This window comes from Corapipo altera, unplaced genomic scaffold, assembly GCF_003945725.1.
Source record: "Corapipo altera isolate COAL_440 unplaced genomic scaffold, ASM394572v1 55, whole genome shotgun sequence".
NCBI classification, from domain to species: Eukaryota; Metazoa; Chordata; class Aves; order Passeriformes; family Pipridae; genus Corapipo; species Corapipo altera.
Genome location: NW_020884882.1, coordinates 5,352,025 through 5,367,347, shown reverse-complemented (window position 1 = coordinate 5,367,347; position 15,323 = coordinate 5,352,025). Strand labels below are relative to the sequence as shown.

The following is a 15,323-nucleotide window of genomic DNA, read 5'->3' as shown; positions in this document are numbered from 1 at the left end:
TCCCCGCTCCCCGTTCCCGCTCCCGGTCCCGCTCACCTCGGGCGCTCCGCGGGGCCGCTCCCGCCCGGCACCGGCACAGCGGCCGCGCCGCCGCCAGGGGGCGCCACAGCGCCGGGCACGCGGGGCCCGGCGGCGCCTCCCCGAGAACCGCCCAGGGCGGGAAACCCCCGGCCCACAGGGACAACCCCGGATCACAGGGACAACCCAGGACCATAGGGACACCCCCGGCCCACAGGGACACCCCCGGCCCACAGGGACACCCCCGGCCCATAGGGACACCCCCGGATCATAGGGACAACCCAGGACCACAGGGACACCCCAGGACCACAGGGACACCCCAGGACCATAGGGACACCATCGCCCCACAGGGACAACCCAGGACCACAGGGACAACCCAGGACCACAGGGACACCATCGCCCCACAGGGACACCCCCGGCCCACAGGGACAACCCAGGACCACAGGGAAACCCCCGGCCCACAGGGACAACCCAGGACCATAGGGACAACCCAGGACCATAGGGACAACCCAGGACCACAGGGACACCCCCGGACCACAGCCATGGAGTGACCCCCATCCTATAGCCATGGAGTGACCCCTGGCCCACAGCCATGGAGTGAGTGACTTATGGCCATGTAGTGACCCCTGGCCATGGAGTGACCCCCATCCCACAGCCATGGAGTGACTCCCGGCCATGGAGTGACCACCGGCCCACGGCCATGGAGTGACATCCCACTCCCCACGGAGTGAAACACCTGCACTACATCCACAGCTCCCACCATGGAGTGACACCCTGTCCCACTCCCACCACAGACTTAAACCCTGCTCTTGCTCAATTTGCTGTACTTCAGTCATGAGCTCTGCACCCCTCCGAAACACGGTGCTGCCTCACACTTCACCTCACCACTCCAAACCCTTCCAAGAGCTGCCTTGAACCCCAACGGATTATGCTGCACAGGGAGCACAATGGGAACATAGAAAACATTTCTGTTTGTCTCAATTTTTGCTTCCTAGAGAAAGAATTCACAAGTGAAGGTCTGGGTTTACTCTTCCCTCATTAGTGCAGTAACAGCAGCCTTGGTAGCCACTATCGAGCCCCAAGGAGCCCCTCACACCCCTGAGGGTCTGTGCACTATCCCACAGAACACACTGGGCTCCTCACTGCACAGGCTCCCTCAAACACCCCATGATAGAAGAGATGTTCGAAAGAGTCCAAACCTGACTAGAAAAAAGTACATAAACTGTATTTGAACTAAATCATCTGGTATTATTTGACCCTGCTTTGCAAGGCTGCTTTCCAGGCAGGGAAATACCACCAGTTAACTCTTGGAGTGTTCTGGTGCTGACTGGAAAAATTAACAAGTGCTAAAAGAGTATAAACCACATTAACACAGAGAAAAGTGCAGCAAGATGTTAATAGCTAAGTGCTGTTTTAAGGAGAGGGAAATGGCCAGGCCTCTGTGCTTGTCAGTAATACAGCAAGTGGACAAATAAGGAAGCAGGAGGCATGGAAACACTTCTCCAGGGCCCGCTATTGACTTTGGCTGCACAGCAGGAAGCTGAGGAATCAGTGCTCATACCTGATAACCTGAAAAATCACATACTGAACATGCCACGACTTTAATGAACCAAATCCAGATCACATTTGCAAGGAAATTATTTACTAAGATAGAGCCTGAACAATAAAATAAATGTATTCTAGCAATATTGACACAATTCAGAATTTACATAGACAAGTACACTCTGCCTATCCTGTCATTGCCTTATAATTACACCCAGCAGAATGCTGAAATGTCTTGTGCAAGTAAGGCATTATGTAAATAACAAAATGCAAAGTGGTTTTAAAGGGAATCACTAATTTAAAAACTACTTTTGTGTCTGTTTCATGACTAGATTAGATTAACAGGAACATCTAAGACTCCTGAAATGAACTGATAAAAACTGTGTCTGTATGCATTCCAGTGGCATTCCTGGGTAAACACCCAAACTGTGATGCTGCTGTTTTGTGCCTCAGCATGATGATATGATCTCCCTTCACTGCTTGGGGGAGCACAGAGAGCGAGGAAAGCAAACCTGAATGCTCTTCCTCATTAGCAAGCTCAACACATTCATCAGTAACATGAGCACAGCTCCTACGTTCAAAGCTTGAGAAAAGGACAAGGAAGGCTGCACAATCTGATCACTCATTACACAAATGACAGGTCACTGGGATGGTGTTTTGTAAAACCACTGGAAAGAACTACTACTGGCAAGAATTCATGGCAAGGATTTTGCTTACCATGAACTTTCCACAAATTTTCCCATAAACTAACTGCAAATAATTGCTGATAAAAACAAGTAAAATCTAATTTTTCTTCCAACTAAATCTTATGATTAAAATTGTTTTAGTCTAAATACACTTGAACAAATTCAGCTTCTCTGAGGAGAGCAGCATCTCATCAAATTAACAGTTCCAGGTTCATCAGATGCAATGTATTCCTTTGATTTCTTCCACGTGTACTGCTAGTATTCATAAATATTTGCAGTCACTTCTCATGGAAACATTTTAAGTAACTCCCAGACAATTTCAATTAGACATCCTGGACTTGAATCTTTGCAACATCATCTTTTGAGAAAAGTGAAACAACGTGATGGGACCTTCACTACAATGAATCACTCAAAAATACTACAGCTCCAGAAGCTCTCCATGACAAAACATTTCACCACCACCATTGCTTAACAATGTTTTCTTTAACCTTCATTAACCTTCCTCTGATACTTCAGAGTTGAGAACTATAACCTACTTGGCTAAAGATGAAATCATGAGTAACAGATGGAGCAGGCATTGTCTTTCTGTTTTGTTCACTTAATGCTCTTGAAAAAATTCTACTGTTGTACTATGGATCGGTTTGTTGGGCTTTGGAGGGGTTACAATGGGAATGCTATTTACTTTTAAACATTGAATTGCAATAAGATGTTCTAAATAAACACACTTGAAAAAACAGAAAATGATCCATACCCTTACCTTTCCGCGTGTTCTCCGTCACATCTACACCAAACTGGATGATGTCACCTGACATTATTTCACATGGTGGGCTTTCCTCAGATCCTCTACTCAGTCTCTGACTATTAATAAAGGTACCATTACTACTTTTAGTGTCTTGAAGATAGAACTGTAAAAACAAACAAAAAGAATAGTAAAATATCTGTGAATATATGACAAGTATGATGAAACATAAGCTCAAGTAGAATTTTATTTGCTAGAAAATATAACCTAATCTCCCAGTATAGAAGAGAATAAATGTGTCAAACTCAAAACACCCTCCTCAGGATGCAACACCTTCCCATTATCAAGAAATATTTGTATTTGATTTTTAGCTGTTTAACATGCAATTGAATCCTAGTAAATACATTATGGAAATAATTGCTACAAACTATATTTGAACAACTGCCTGCACAGAAATGAACAGCCACCATTAGCGACAAAATCTTTTGCCATATATATGTAAGACTTTATATTTATGTTGATCAACACACAAAAATTGTAACTGCTCATACATTTAAGGTAACAGTGTTCCACGACAGACTTGTTGTAGGGAAAATTAGCACTGAGCACATAAAGAAAAGCTTTATCAGAAGACAGAATTCAGGAACCATAAGACCATGGTGAAACTAAGGGAAAACAACAGGTTGGTTTTACCTCTCAGCCAACACTAGTTCATGCCACTAAGTTAATCTCAAGATTGCTGCATCAAGTGCCTTTGTAAATATCCATCTGTGGAGTTAATTAAATGTTAATAGCAACTTATTGAATCTGAAACTACTTATGACACAAGACTTGTAGTCAAAACTGCTGCATCTGAGAACAGGCTACAAATGAGTCACCTGGCAGGAGACTGGAGTCTCTGGCTAAGACCTGATGAGCAGAGGGCATCAAAGAGGGGACTGGGATGTTAGGAACTAGCCAGGTGTAACTACTGAAATGAGTCAGTCAGAGCAGTTCAAGCTGACTACAGTTACTACAGAAACCTGGTGGGATGGTAAAAATCCCTGGCTTCCTGCACTCATAAAGGATCTCACCAAGTCCCAAAGCAGGCATAAGTTTGGGGGAAGATATTGCCTTCAGAGAAATTAATGTATTCCCATGTTTTGCTTACAGAAGCAATTGACTCCTTTTCTTTTTTCCCAAGATTCCATGCAGAATTTGACATACTTTTACTTGCCCCTATTATTGCACTCCTCAAAAAAAGTGATATATAACTCAAAACCATAGTGTCGAGGGAAAAGGTGGGTTTAGAATGCAGTGAGAGCCCAGCACCACGGCTCTTCAGATCTTATACTGGAAAATGACACCAAGTATGTGAGACATATCTTATATGCTTACCCCAAGGAGCATAAAGCAGTGGCCCTAACTGGAGAGTTTGAATTGCATTCTGTCCAGGACATGGGACTCAGTGCAGTAATCAAGGGGAATGCCAGCACAGGAAAGCTCAGAGAGGTGTATGAAATGACAGAATGAAAAGCAGTATGTGAAAGACTTTTTTTTTTTACCCCAACAGATATGCTTTAGATCTTAAATTGAAGGAAGAGAAAATAAAGATGAAGGTAAACACAAATTAAGGACAACAAATTATGACTGCATTCACTGCATTAATAATCAGACCCACCCTACTCTAAGTAATACTCTCCATATTATGAAATATGATCTATTAATATAATAGCATATAATATAGCTTTTATAACAGTTATACATTTTAAAGCCAATCAAATTAATTAGCTTGTTAATTTAATAGTCTGGAAGGACTGAACCCTTTTATGATTCAGTGCACAGATAATTATTTTTTGCTTCCTGTTTGTTTTCAATTAGCCTTCTGCTTCATTTGAAAATTCTCCTGTTATGAAAAAGTGAGTCACAGGCAAGGAGAAACAAATACTGCGCTTATTTACTTTTCCCCACCCTTTTCTTCCCTATGTTTAATATCTGCCTTTTATCCCTCCCAACTTTTTGATTAATCACTGCCCCTTGCAAACACACTTCTGCAGAATCTGCAAACAGGGCACAGGCAAGACAGCACAAGGAAATATAAGAGAGAGACCACAGGAAAAGAAGAGAAACACAGCATCAGCCACACAAAACTCACAAAATAGGAGCAGACACAAAATTCAAACTGCAAAATGAAATTTGTAAACAAATGGCCACAGAAAATACAAATGACATGTAATGTTATATAACTGGTGTCCAGTAAGCACATACTACTGAAGTGCATTATGTACATTTTAGGAAAGTGATAATCTTCAAGTCTTTTCATTCTGTTTGTAAATACTCTTCTTCCTGCATCTAGTAAAGAAATAAGTAACAGCAGCCACATGTTAATAGCTGATGTCTAAGGAAGGGGAAATACACTGACTTCAAGTCCTGGCATAAAGGATTCATTCTCTTTAATGGAGCCACTGCTCAGCAACCCGCTGAGCTGGTCCCTTCCACGCAGCAAATTCAAATGTTACTTCCACACCAGTTTTCACCAGTTCAAGTGATCTTTCTCAAAGGTCAGTCCCTCCATCACTTTTGCATAATTACCAAAGTTATCTTTAGGAAACAAAATCAAGGGCAAGCCCTAAACGTGTCCATACATGACCCGGCACTCCTGGCCGCACACTGGGATGTGATGCACTACTAATTACGCAGTACCCTCGGCGGGCTCTCCAGCTCGCGAACCAACGCCTTTGCCACAGCAGCTGTGTCACACAGCGCCGTCTGCGAAACCATTTGTCCTTCCTGCTTCTCAGCGCAGCCCAGGCTCGGGCAGCAGTGCCAGCTCTCGGAGCAGGGATGAATCCTTCCCTTCCCAGCGCTCGCTGCTCCACCACCCCTTCACTTGGAGCGGCTCAGGCGCTTGTTTAGTCACCGCAAACCGGTTTCGAGAGCTGACGCAAGTTACACGAGGAGGTGCTTCAGCCGGTACCGCCGGAAAAAAGGGCAGCATGTACTGGCCTAATTATACCGGCTTTCATAAATCACACCTCGCTTCAGAGGAAAGTCCCAGCCTTTTTGTTCCTCATATTAACAACGAGTTCGACGCAGAGGAGAGAAGGTAGCTCACACACATTCAGAACAACTCAGCTTTTGAGGACTCTGAAAGGATCATCACATCCTTAATTCACACAGTAACTGTATGCATCATTTGAGTGGTGGTTCCCCCTTTCTTAAAAAATACAAGGTAACAAAGTATTCAAGAAACTTACTCTCCATTATCATAACACCTCAGACAAAAAGAGATATCCTAGCCGATACTTCCTCTTTAATAATTTATTCTTTACATCCCCTCTCATTTATACACCATTAATAAGCTCAGTTAATTGAAGACACCTTACCATGCTGCTTCTACAAAATTTCTGAAAACTTTATTCTAAAATAAAACTTGTAGTTCATCAGTACACTCAAACTTCTCCAGTACAGTCCATCCTTAGAAACTACATTGAGGAATGTAGTTCCTACAGATTTTTTCCTACAGATTTTTGTTTCCCTGATTTGCAAGGATTGATGTACTTATTTCACATATTTCATATTTATAACATTTCAAGGTACCATTCAGTTTTGCAAACTGAACAAAAAAGTACCTCCTCTGCTTTGACCTGTGGCATATAAAATCACATTCCATTTAAGTTCCATTGCTTTCTAGGTCAATGACTCAGAGGAGTATCAACAACCTGCTAAATCACAGTCCACGTGTTATTTTCATGCAATTAGATACCACTATGATTTTTCCCTGTAACAAATTCCTAATATTTCCTGATTAGTGAAATAAAAATTCTTCCGTAGGGGTCCCAGACTATAAGATATTAGAGTTAAGCACATAAACTATATCAATTTTAACTGATATCAGGAAGTTGCAAATTGCTCCAGGAGGACAGATTTTAACCTTATTTATGAAATGTAGGTAAACCATTTTCTTCAAAGAAATAAAACCAAATAACAACAACAAAGCCGATTCTGTTTCATGATTACTACTGTAACACCTTTGAGAGGGAGGCTGAAAAGAACTCCTTACTTAGCCTGACAAGTGAGAATGTCATGAGGTGTTCTGCTTCCCAAGCCATATGCAGGCCTGGTATAGGGTGAGACACTTCTGAAGGATCTCAGAGAAGACAAAAAACAGGCTCAGAGATGCACAGAAAATCTTGCAAAGAAAGTAGCACACTTTTTCAGTGATTTAATTACCTGGATTTAATTACAGTCCAACAACAGGAACAAACAACTGACCAACTTTTTAATATTTCTAATATTTGCTATCACTGTGTACAGCCATCCTTTGCCATTCTAAGGGCACATTACTGCTACTCCATCTAACTCAGCTTGAAACTGCAGTTCAGGACATTCAGGGCAATTATGCTGAGAGTTACACTGAGGAGAATTACTGGAGAACTGAGTTTGTCTACAGAGATTTGAGATTCAGTATGTGAAGAGGAACCACTTCTACATCAAAAAATGCAGACACAAACCACAGCATATAGTCAAAGCTATTTCAGCCTCATTCCATAGCTGAATTAATAATTGATAAGTACCAAAATGTAGGCTATTGCCTTTTACAGAAAGTCAAACATCATTGTATTTTATTTATTGCATATATTTTCACTGCCTTGACAACTAATGTAGAAAGAGAATCCCAATTTCAGAACATCCTAGTTTACCATTCTTCTCCTCATCCCTTCTTTCCTGTGTGAAAGTAGTAAACACAACTCCCATGTGCTTCAGGGTCCCATTAAACCTTTGAGGCTTCGAGGCATTAGTTTAAACCAGAAAGATTTAAATTAATTTGTCAAATTCTGAACTACAGCCACTAAGGAGATGGTAGCTTCACTTTTGCCATGGTTACTGCCACCAAGGGGCAGCAAGGCTGTCAGCCACAGCAGTTAAGCCATAAAATGCTGCAGTTAACAATGACAGATTCTTCCCCTACTCACAATACATAATCATTGAACAATTAATGCAGGCATTATAAATGCACCCTGAGTATTAAAGCTAATACTCAAAAGCAGCAAGTAAACAGGATCTAGAAACTGGAATACTTGCCCTGGAGTGATGCTTGAGCTCAGAATTTGACTAAGCAATAGCACGACTGTGTTCAATTACTCGTTTAATGCTGAGAACTCAACTAGGAAGAGAAGTACATTGAGCACAAGTCAGGCTGTGCAAAGTCAAAGCCTTGAAAACAATACATACCAGGGTCAAACTAACATGGCCAGCATCTATCACACTTGCAGCTAGGAAGCTTTTCTCCCATACTGTTAAAAGATTATTTTATCTTCCTTGAAGTGTTAACACTGAGTATTTTCTCATTTGGGGGGCAGCACTTCTGCTAACAGAGTACACTGTGCAAACCATACTGAATTCCAGGTCAGCCCTTTGGCTGTAAGATAGAGAAGTTCAAATGCTAAATTATCTCCAGATCCAATTGATTGAGTTCTTCATTCTGGTCTGCTTAGACAGATCCTAAATTCCATTCCTCTCACTTGCCTAACTCCACCCGCCTATCAAGGAAGTAGAAGAATTTGTCTCCATAAGCAAGCATAATTCACAGGGTGGGGTACAGCAAGCAAAATTGCTTTTCTATTTAGTTTTCTAGTTCTTAAACACACAGATCTAATAGCTTTTCGCTTACTAAACTCCAGATCCTTCAACTTAGAAACAAAATGAGTTTATTAAGTTTAGAGATATTTTTAAAATGATTCAAGCTACCCCAGGCAGGCACACGCTATGAAACTAAAAGCAACCAGCTGTGAAGAAAGGGATTTTCCAGTCAGATTGAACGGAGTGAAGGAGTGGCAGTTGGCTATTCAGGGATCATAAGTATTAAATATCTCCAGAGTGAAGTAAAACTTGCTAGTAGTTTTCAGTAACATCTTTGAAGAAAATAATAAACTTAATCACTCTTTCTGTGCACTAATGAAAAAGAGAAAAAAGTAACCTTCTTTGATATAGCACTGGACAAAAAAAAGTCACTCCAAATTTTCAACTCAAAGTGTAAGCCTAATGTAAATCCAGCTACTCTGATGAAAAAAAGGTTAAAATCCTCAGCTACCCCCAGGAATTCAGTGCTATCCTTCCAAACCTGCCAGTAGCTCCAAGAGGCAGGAAGGAAAGGACAGCAGGGAATATGCTCTTCTGCTGACCAAGTTGTTCCGTGTCTGTTTACACCTTGAAGTTTTGTTGACTGCAGTGCCAGGACAACCCTGCTGGTTGCTCATACCTGTTGTCAAGCAAAATAAACGGTGGCAGTAAAAGTGGTTTTGTGCCAGCATAACCAAGTCTGGGTATAAACACAGTTTGGCCTTTCCAGATGTATTTGAAGTGCTGTAAAATATTAATCCCTCTGCTCCTCGCCATGTCCTGGTCATTTAAGTGCTCTGAAGTTCACTACAGGCCCTGTCACTCAGCTTAACTTTTGTGTGAGCAGAGTCTGCAGACTTTGCCTGAAAAGGAAACAGGGGCTACAACAGGGAAGGGAAGATGGATGGATTTTTGGGGAGGAGGAGGAGGAAGCACCTTAGGTAGGCAGGCAGTGCCCAGCATGGAGAGGAAGCAACAGCTTAACCTGTGCCCAAAACACATGCTTCTCTACAACCCTGAGTTGCTCCGGTGTGTTCCTCGGTAGCAAAATCATAGAATCATAGAATTAGTTGTGTTGGAAAAGACCTCTGAGGTCATCAAGTCCAACCCTTGATCCAACACTGCCGTGGTTACCAGACCATGGCACTGATGCCACATCCACTCTCATCTTAAAAACCTCCAGGGACAGAGAATCCACCACTTCCCTGGGCAGCACATTCCAATGCCTGATTACCCTCTCTGTAAAGAATTTCTTCCTAATATTATAAACAAAAATGTCACCTTTCTCAACAGAACAAAGCAAACATGCCCAGGTGTGTTGTACCTCTAAATGTTTCAGCACAGACCTCTTTTTTGACATACAACTTTGCAATGCTTTTTTTAACTGGTGAGCTCTACAGATACACTTACACTTATCAGAATTTTAAAAGCATTCACAAAAAAAGAAACACACGAAAGCATGTTTGCAGAGTTAATGCCACCTCCTACTTGTTGTGCCTATTAGGCACAAGTGTTTACTTTCTAAATCACTATCTGACCCCCACATTTGCAAGCAGTTGTAACTGAACCTGTCTGATGGTGAAAAGCTCAGGACTCAAGGTTACTATTAGTCAATAGCTCTATACTATTCTTTAATATTTGCAGGTATCCACATAATCTACTTTACATCAAAAAAACGCAGAAAGAGGATGTCAGACATTTTACTTTATAAGGATTTTTAAAATCTGTATAAGGAAGTGGTCATTATTAACAAAAAAGCTACTAAAAAGATTAAGCAATACTTTTTAATTATTCAGTTTTACAACTAGGAATGTAGAGCTTAAAAACATTCTATTCAAAGGGTTTCAGCTATTTATTACCAAATATAATTCTCAAGCAGTATTCTTGCATTTTCAAAGTAATTAATACTAAAGAGATCGGCAGAGTATGGCTAAAAGTTTAAATGTAGGACCTCAAACTACATCACAATCCAAGTTCTCTAGTTTAAAACCAAAGCAAAAAAACCTACTCACAATTCAAGGTTTGTGCACGTGTATGAAAATGAGGAGGAAAATCTCTACCAGCTGTCTGTAATTATGCATTGCTGCCCTCAACTCCAACCCATAGTCCCCCACACCTTTCACAACCACTATACCATTCCAGACTGAGGTCTTCAATTTACCTGTGGTATTGGACAAAAGAAATGAGGCAGCTGAACCCACCACCATCCTGGTTATCTGCCTCTTACCCATCAGAGAAAGCAGCAAAGTTGGCTCAATGGCAGGGACAGCTGAACAACCCAGTGTGGTTTCAGAATTCCTATCATTTTCAGTTTGCCTAATTTGGTTGGTACATAACAATGACCTGGGCTAAAAATGAGCCTACTTCAGAAGCTGGTTCCTAAGCCATGTACTCACACCTCCACAGCAGCAGCATCAGTCAAGAAGAGAATGGCAGAGAGCAGGCTGTATTTACAATGTCAACCACCTGATTTCTGTCAACTGTTCTATGTCAGAATCAGTACATAAAGTACATAAGTACTTAAAATACAGTTCATAACCAGAACTTGAAGTTCTCTGCATCAGGAGACAGCTGTCAGAAACCATGATGATCTGCATCATCTTTGCTTTTATGAAATATATGCTTTTTCATAAATACATAGTTCTGGGCTCCTCAGTACTAGAGACAAGGAGCTCCTGGAATGAGTCTAGGGGAGGGCAACAAAGATGATTAAGGGACTGGAGCACCTCTCTTATGAGAAAAGGTTGAGGCAGCTCGTCCTGTTGAGCCTCAAGAAGAGACAAATGAGAGGGGATCTCATCAATGTCTGTCAGTGTCTGCAGGGAGGTGTCAGAGAAGGGATCAGGCTCTGCTTGGAGTTGCCGAGCAATAGGACAAGAGGAAAGGGGCAGAAATTGATGCTCAGGAAGTTCCACCTCAACATGAGGAAAAACTTTTCCTGAGCAGTGACTGAGCACTGGAACAGATTGGCCAGAAAGGTTGTGGAGTCTCCCTCACTGAAGATATTCCAGAACCATCTGGACACAATCCTGTGCCATGTGCTCCTGCTTGAGCAGGGAGATTGGACCAAATGCCCCACTGTGGTCCCTCCCAATCTGACCCATTCTGGGATTCTGTGAAAATATAAGTAAACAAACTGCATTACAATTCCTGACTCCCCCAACAACCCCATGGACAGCACAGACCTGCATGAACATCACTAACCCACTTTCAGATTGCTTTTATTTACATCAACTCTAAAAGGAACTATCAACACTCCAAACATCTAAAACAAGGAAACTGGAAAAAATATGGTAGTACTATGATGATGGTAGTTTATATGGGAAAAAATCCTTCCTATGAGATGATCATATACCTTTATTAAAGTAATAGATCATACTGAAAACAACATTTCTCCTCCAACTGTGCACTCATCCAAAACTTTGCACAACCACCATGAACAGAAACATTATCAGAAAGGATGGTTGCCTTTCCTCACCTATTTGCCTTCACCTTCCTCTTGCAGAACTGGTGGCATTCAAATAACCTCACAAAGTATTTCCTAGAAACAAGACTTTCTAACTGAACTTGACAGTTGTGCAGTTAACACCTCCCAATAATCACATTCCACAATGGCAAAATGCAGTCAAACACCCAGTCACAGAAGAACAAGTCCTGGCCATCCCCTACTATGCAGTAAGGCCTCCTTCCTCAACATTCTGTAGTAAGCACATTCATGTAGAAGGTTCATGCTGAAGGATGTGAGCTGAAGCAATCACAGGCTTGACATATAATATTAATTCCTCTTCTACATAAAATTTTCTGCAGGAAGCACAAGGTGCAGAATGAAGAAGTTGAGAAAGGTACAAGTTGCTCACAAGTGCTGATCTATCCATAGATTACTCAAATAATCCAGAAAGGCATTCACTGTCAAAAGGAGCAGAATGACAAGATACTCACCAAAAACCTCAAGATAAAATGTTTTACCACAAAATGTGACAACACCATACAAAAATAGATCCCTCTCTACACATCAATGTCACTACTTTTGATGCAAAAAGCTATTTTTAAAAAGAAGAGATGTAGAGGAAGAGTTCTAATTTACAAGTAATTTGGTTTATATATAGCTGACTGACTTGCTACAGTGAGACATCTGTCACCATAGTTACTAATTACTACTCCTTAGAATGTCTCTCTTACTTCACTTTTGTCCTCACAGTTCGCAAGAATTTCTGAATATCAGCCTTCTGCTACAAATTCTGGATGGTTTCAGGACAACTAGAACAATTTTAAATTTATTCTCTTCACAGATGAATGAAAGTCTGTCCCTTCACATATGCCAGGCTTTAAAACTTCCTCTTTTACAGAAAACATAGAACAGATTAAGGACATTAACAACCTCATAAAAGGAAATGCAACTCCATTCTGAATATAGACAATGCAAAAAAGTTTCTTAAAAAAAAAAATCCCTAAACTCAGTACTAATTATATACTATTTTCTTGAGGAAAACAAAGGATATTTAATTTTCAGCCTACGTGAAAATTCCCAAGTACTATTTTGATTCCATGTGAAATTCTCATCCTGAAAATGCTGAGATTTGATAAAGTGCCATCAAGAAAAAGATTCCCAAGAAATGATTACTCACACATCACTCCAAGATGCTCAAACTGACTCAACAGAATACTAAAGCAATATAAAAAGTGACTTATTTTCTCTTGCTGCTGTCACAGATGACAATGTCTTACACAACATAGAGACTTGGAAAAAAACTTTCCTTCTCCATATTAAAAAGCTGACTTGTGCAATGGACTCATAAAACCAGTAAAATAGATGAAGAACAGGTTTCTAGAAGGAAATTCAAACTTCTTGCAAAGAAGTTTTGTGCTTTAATTCATTAAGGAATGAAATAGGAATAAAGCCTCTTGTTACACCAGACATTTCTACAAGCCCTGTATCACATATCGCTGTGACACCAGTGATTACTTTGTATCATTTACATCGACTTCTCTGTCCACATCAAACACTGACCCAGGGGAAAACACAGGGCCAAGGTGACTTTCTGAGGTTTCATTGAATGCTCCTGTGTTCTCTGTGTTAATCAACTACGGAAATACATGGCAACTTAATATGGCTTTAAAAAAAATAAACAAAACACCTTAATAGCCCATTACCCAGAAACTCAGGCTTCCTCAGGATAATCACTTTTAAGTGTAAAGTATTGGTGAAATACTCATCAATCCCGATGCCATTACAGGAATACTTCCCTACAAAACCAGACTGAGAGCTAAATACAGTTATTTACTATCATAAATGTAATGAGAGTTTGGCAAAATGACACAGTCAAACTTTGCAATAAGGAAAGTAAACACACTCTTGAAGTGTACAAAGTCCCAGAGACTGTGTTTGTCTGACACATGAATCCAGATAAAATAAATAAGCTGTGCAAAGAGCAGGTTCCTATATATAACTGTAATTTCTTTTCAAATACGTGTTTCTAAAGGTTTGAAATGTATCATTGCAATTTACTCTTGCCTTCAGGAGGCAAAAGCCCCCATAAATATCCTGCACTAGGGAAAAATGCTAAGGCTATTCAGAAAACTAAAATTTTTATTCTTAAATTCACAATCAAAAAATAGTTAAACTTGATAGTTAACATTCTTTGGCCAACTTAATGAAGTGCAAGACCGAAATAAACTGTGGGTTTGTCTCTGACTATTGCAATGAAAATTATGACATAAAAACGAAGATTTGTCACGTTTGGATAGAACTGTGCCCTAATTTAAGAGCACAAAGGTAAGGCATAAATCTCTCCTGGTCTTTAAATTTTGACTGACCTTATGAAAACCTTGCATAAATAAAAACTAAAATCAGATATCTTCAACACCTACTAAAGAAATCCACTAAATTGCTTTTGTGGAAGAACACTGAAGAATAGGCAAAAATGACACAAAAAGTAGAAGATAAAGGGAAAAAAATGTTTTAAAAAAAGAGGAAATCTTGAAATACTATTAGCATCTGTCTATAAATACTCAGAAAGAAAAATGCAACACTAATATTATCCATTGTTTCTGCTTCCTCGAAAATCTTGAGCTAATAAGATACCCAAGTGCCTAACAGAAAATTAACTGAAATGGAAATTTTCCTAAAGAAAATTGGGCTACTAAACTTCTATCAGCAAAGAATTACATTTTTCATTTGCAAGCAAATTGAAGAAAAACCACAACAGAAGCTGAGATTACCAGATACTCCACCAGGAGAGAAGATCTACTCATATGAAAGCACAAGGAATGAGGCAGCTCGTTAGTTTATCAGGAAACTCCAACTCCCAACATAACCCCAGACATTTCAAGGCAGGTGCAGAACTGCAAAAGCTGCTTAACTGTCTCGCTACTCGCTGCTAAGTTTCTAAATTAGTTAATCATTACATCAAAGCTCCTCTACTCCTGCCAAAGGAGAATCTCCTCTCACGTGTTGACTTTTCAAACTGCTTAGAGAATAAAGGGAGAAGTTGTTTTCAAACTTTTCTCATTTCTACTCCTTCCACACCAGGCACTGTGTGTACCTACTGTCATTAATTCCATACTGCTGCTGGTTTACAGCCGAGAAAACTCCCAATGATCACACAGTCAGATAAAGAAAAAACCACATCAGATTTAACAGACACATCCAGCTGCAATGCAATAGTGGTTTGGTATTGCCACAATAACACTACATAAAAACCTCTAAAAATATCAGGAAGAAGTTGTCTCCCTTCCTT

The 15,323-nt window shown here is 40.5% G+C and overlaps 1 protein-coding gene across 24 annotated transcripts in view; it reads right to left on the bottom strand.

Annotated features, from left to right (window-relative positions):
* The window catches only part of SLMAP (sarcolemma associated protein), an 86,541-nt gene that overhangs the window by 49,434 nt on the left and 21,784 nt on the right, over nucleotides 1–15,323 (bottom strand). For 16 of the 24 annotated variants that reach the window (XM_027640468.1, XM_027640450.1, XM_027640455.1 and 13 more), the window contains exon 2: nucleotides 2,998–3,151. In XM_027640468.1, coding sequence (XP_027496269.1) covers nucleotides 2,998–3,151 — 154 coding nt within the window. Of the gene's footprint in view, nucleotides 1–2,997; nucleotides 3,152–5,556; nucleotides 5,578–5,667; nucleotides 5,877–14,805; nucleotides 14,951–15,323 lie in introns of those variants that run through there. The other 8 variants (XM_027640453.1, XM_027640460.1, XM_027640457.1 and 5 more) reach the window with 4 other exon arrangements.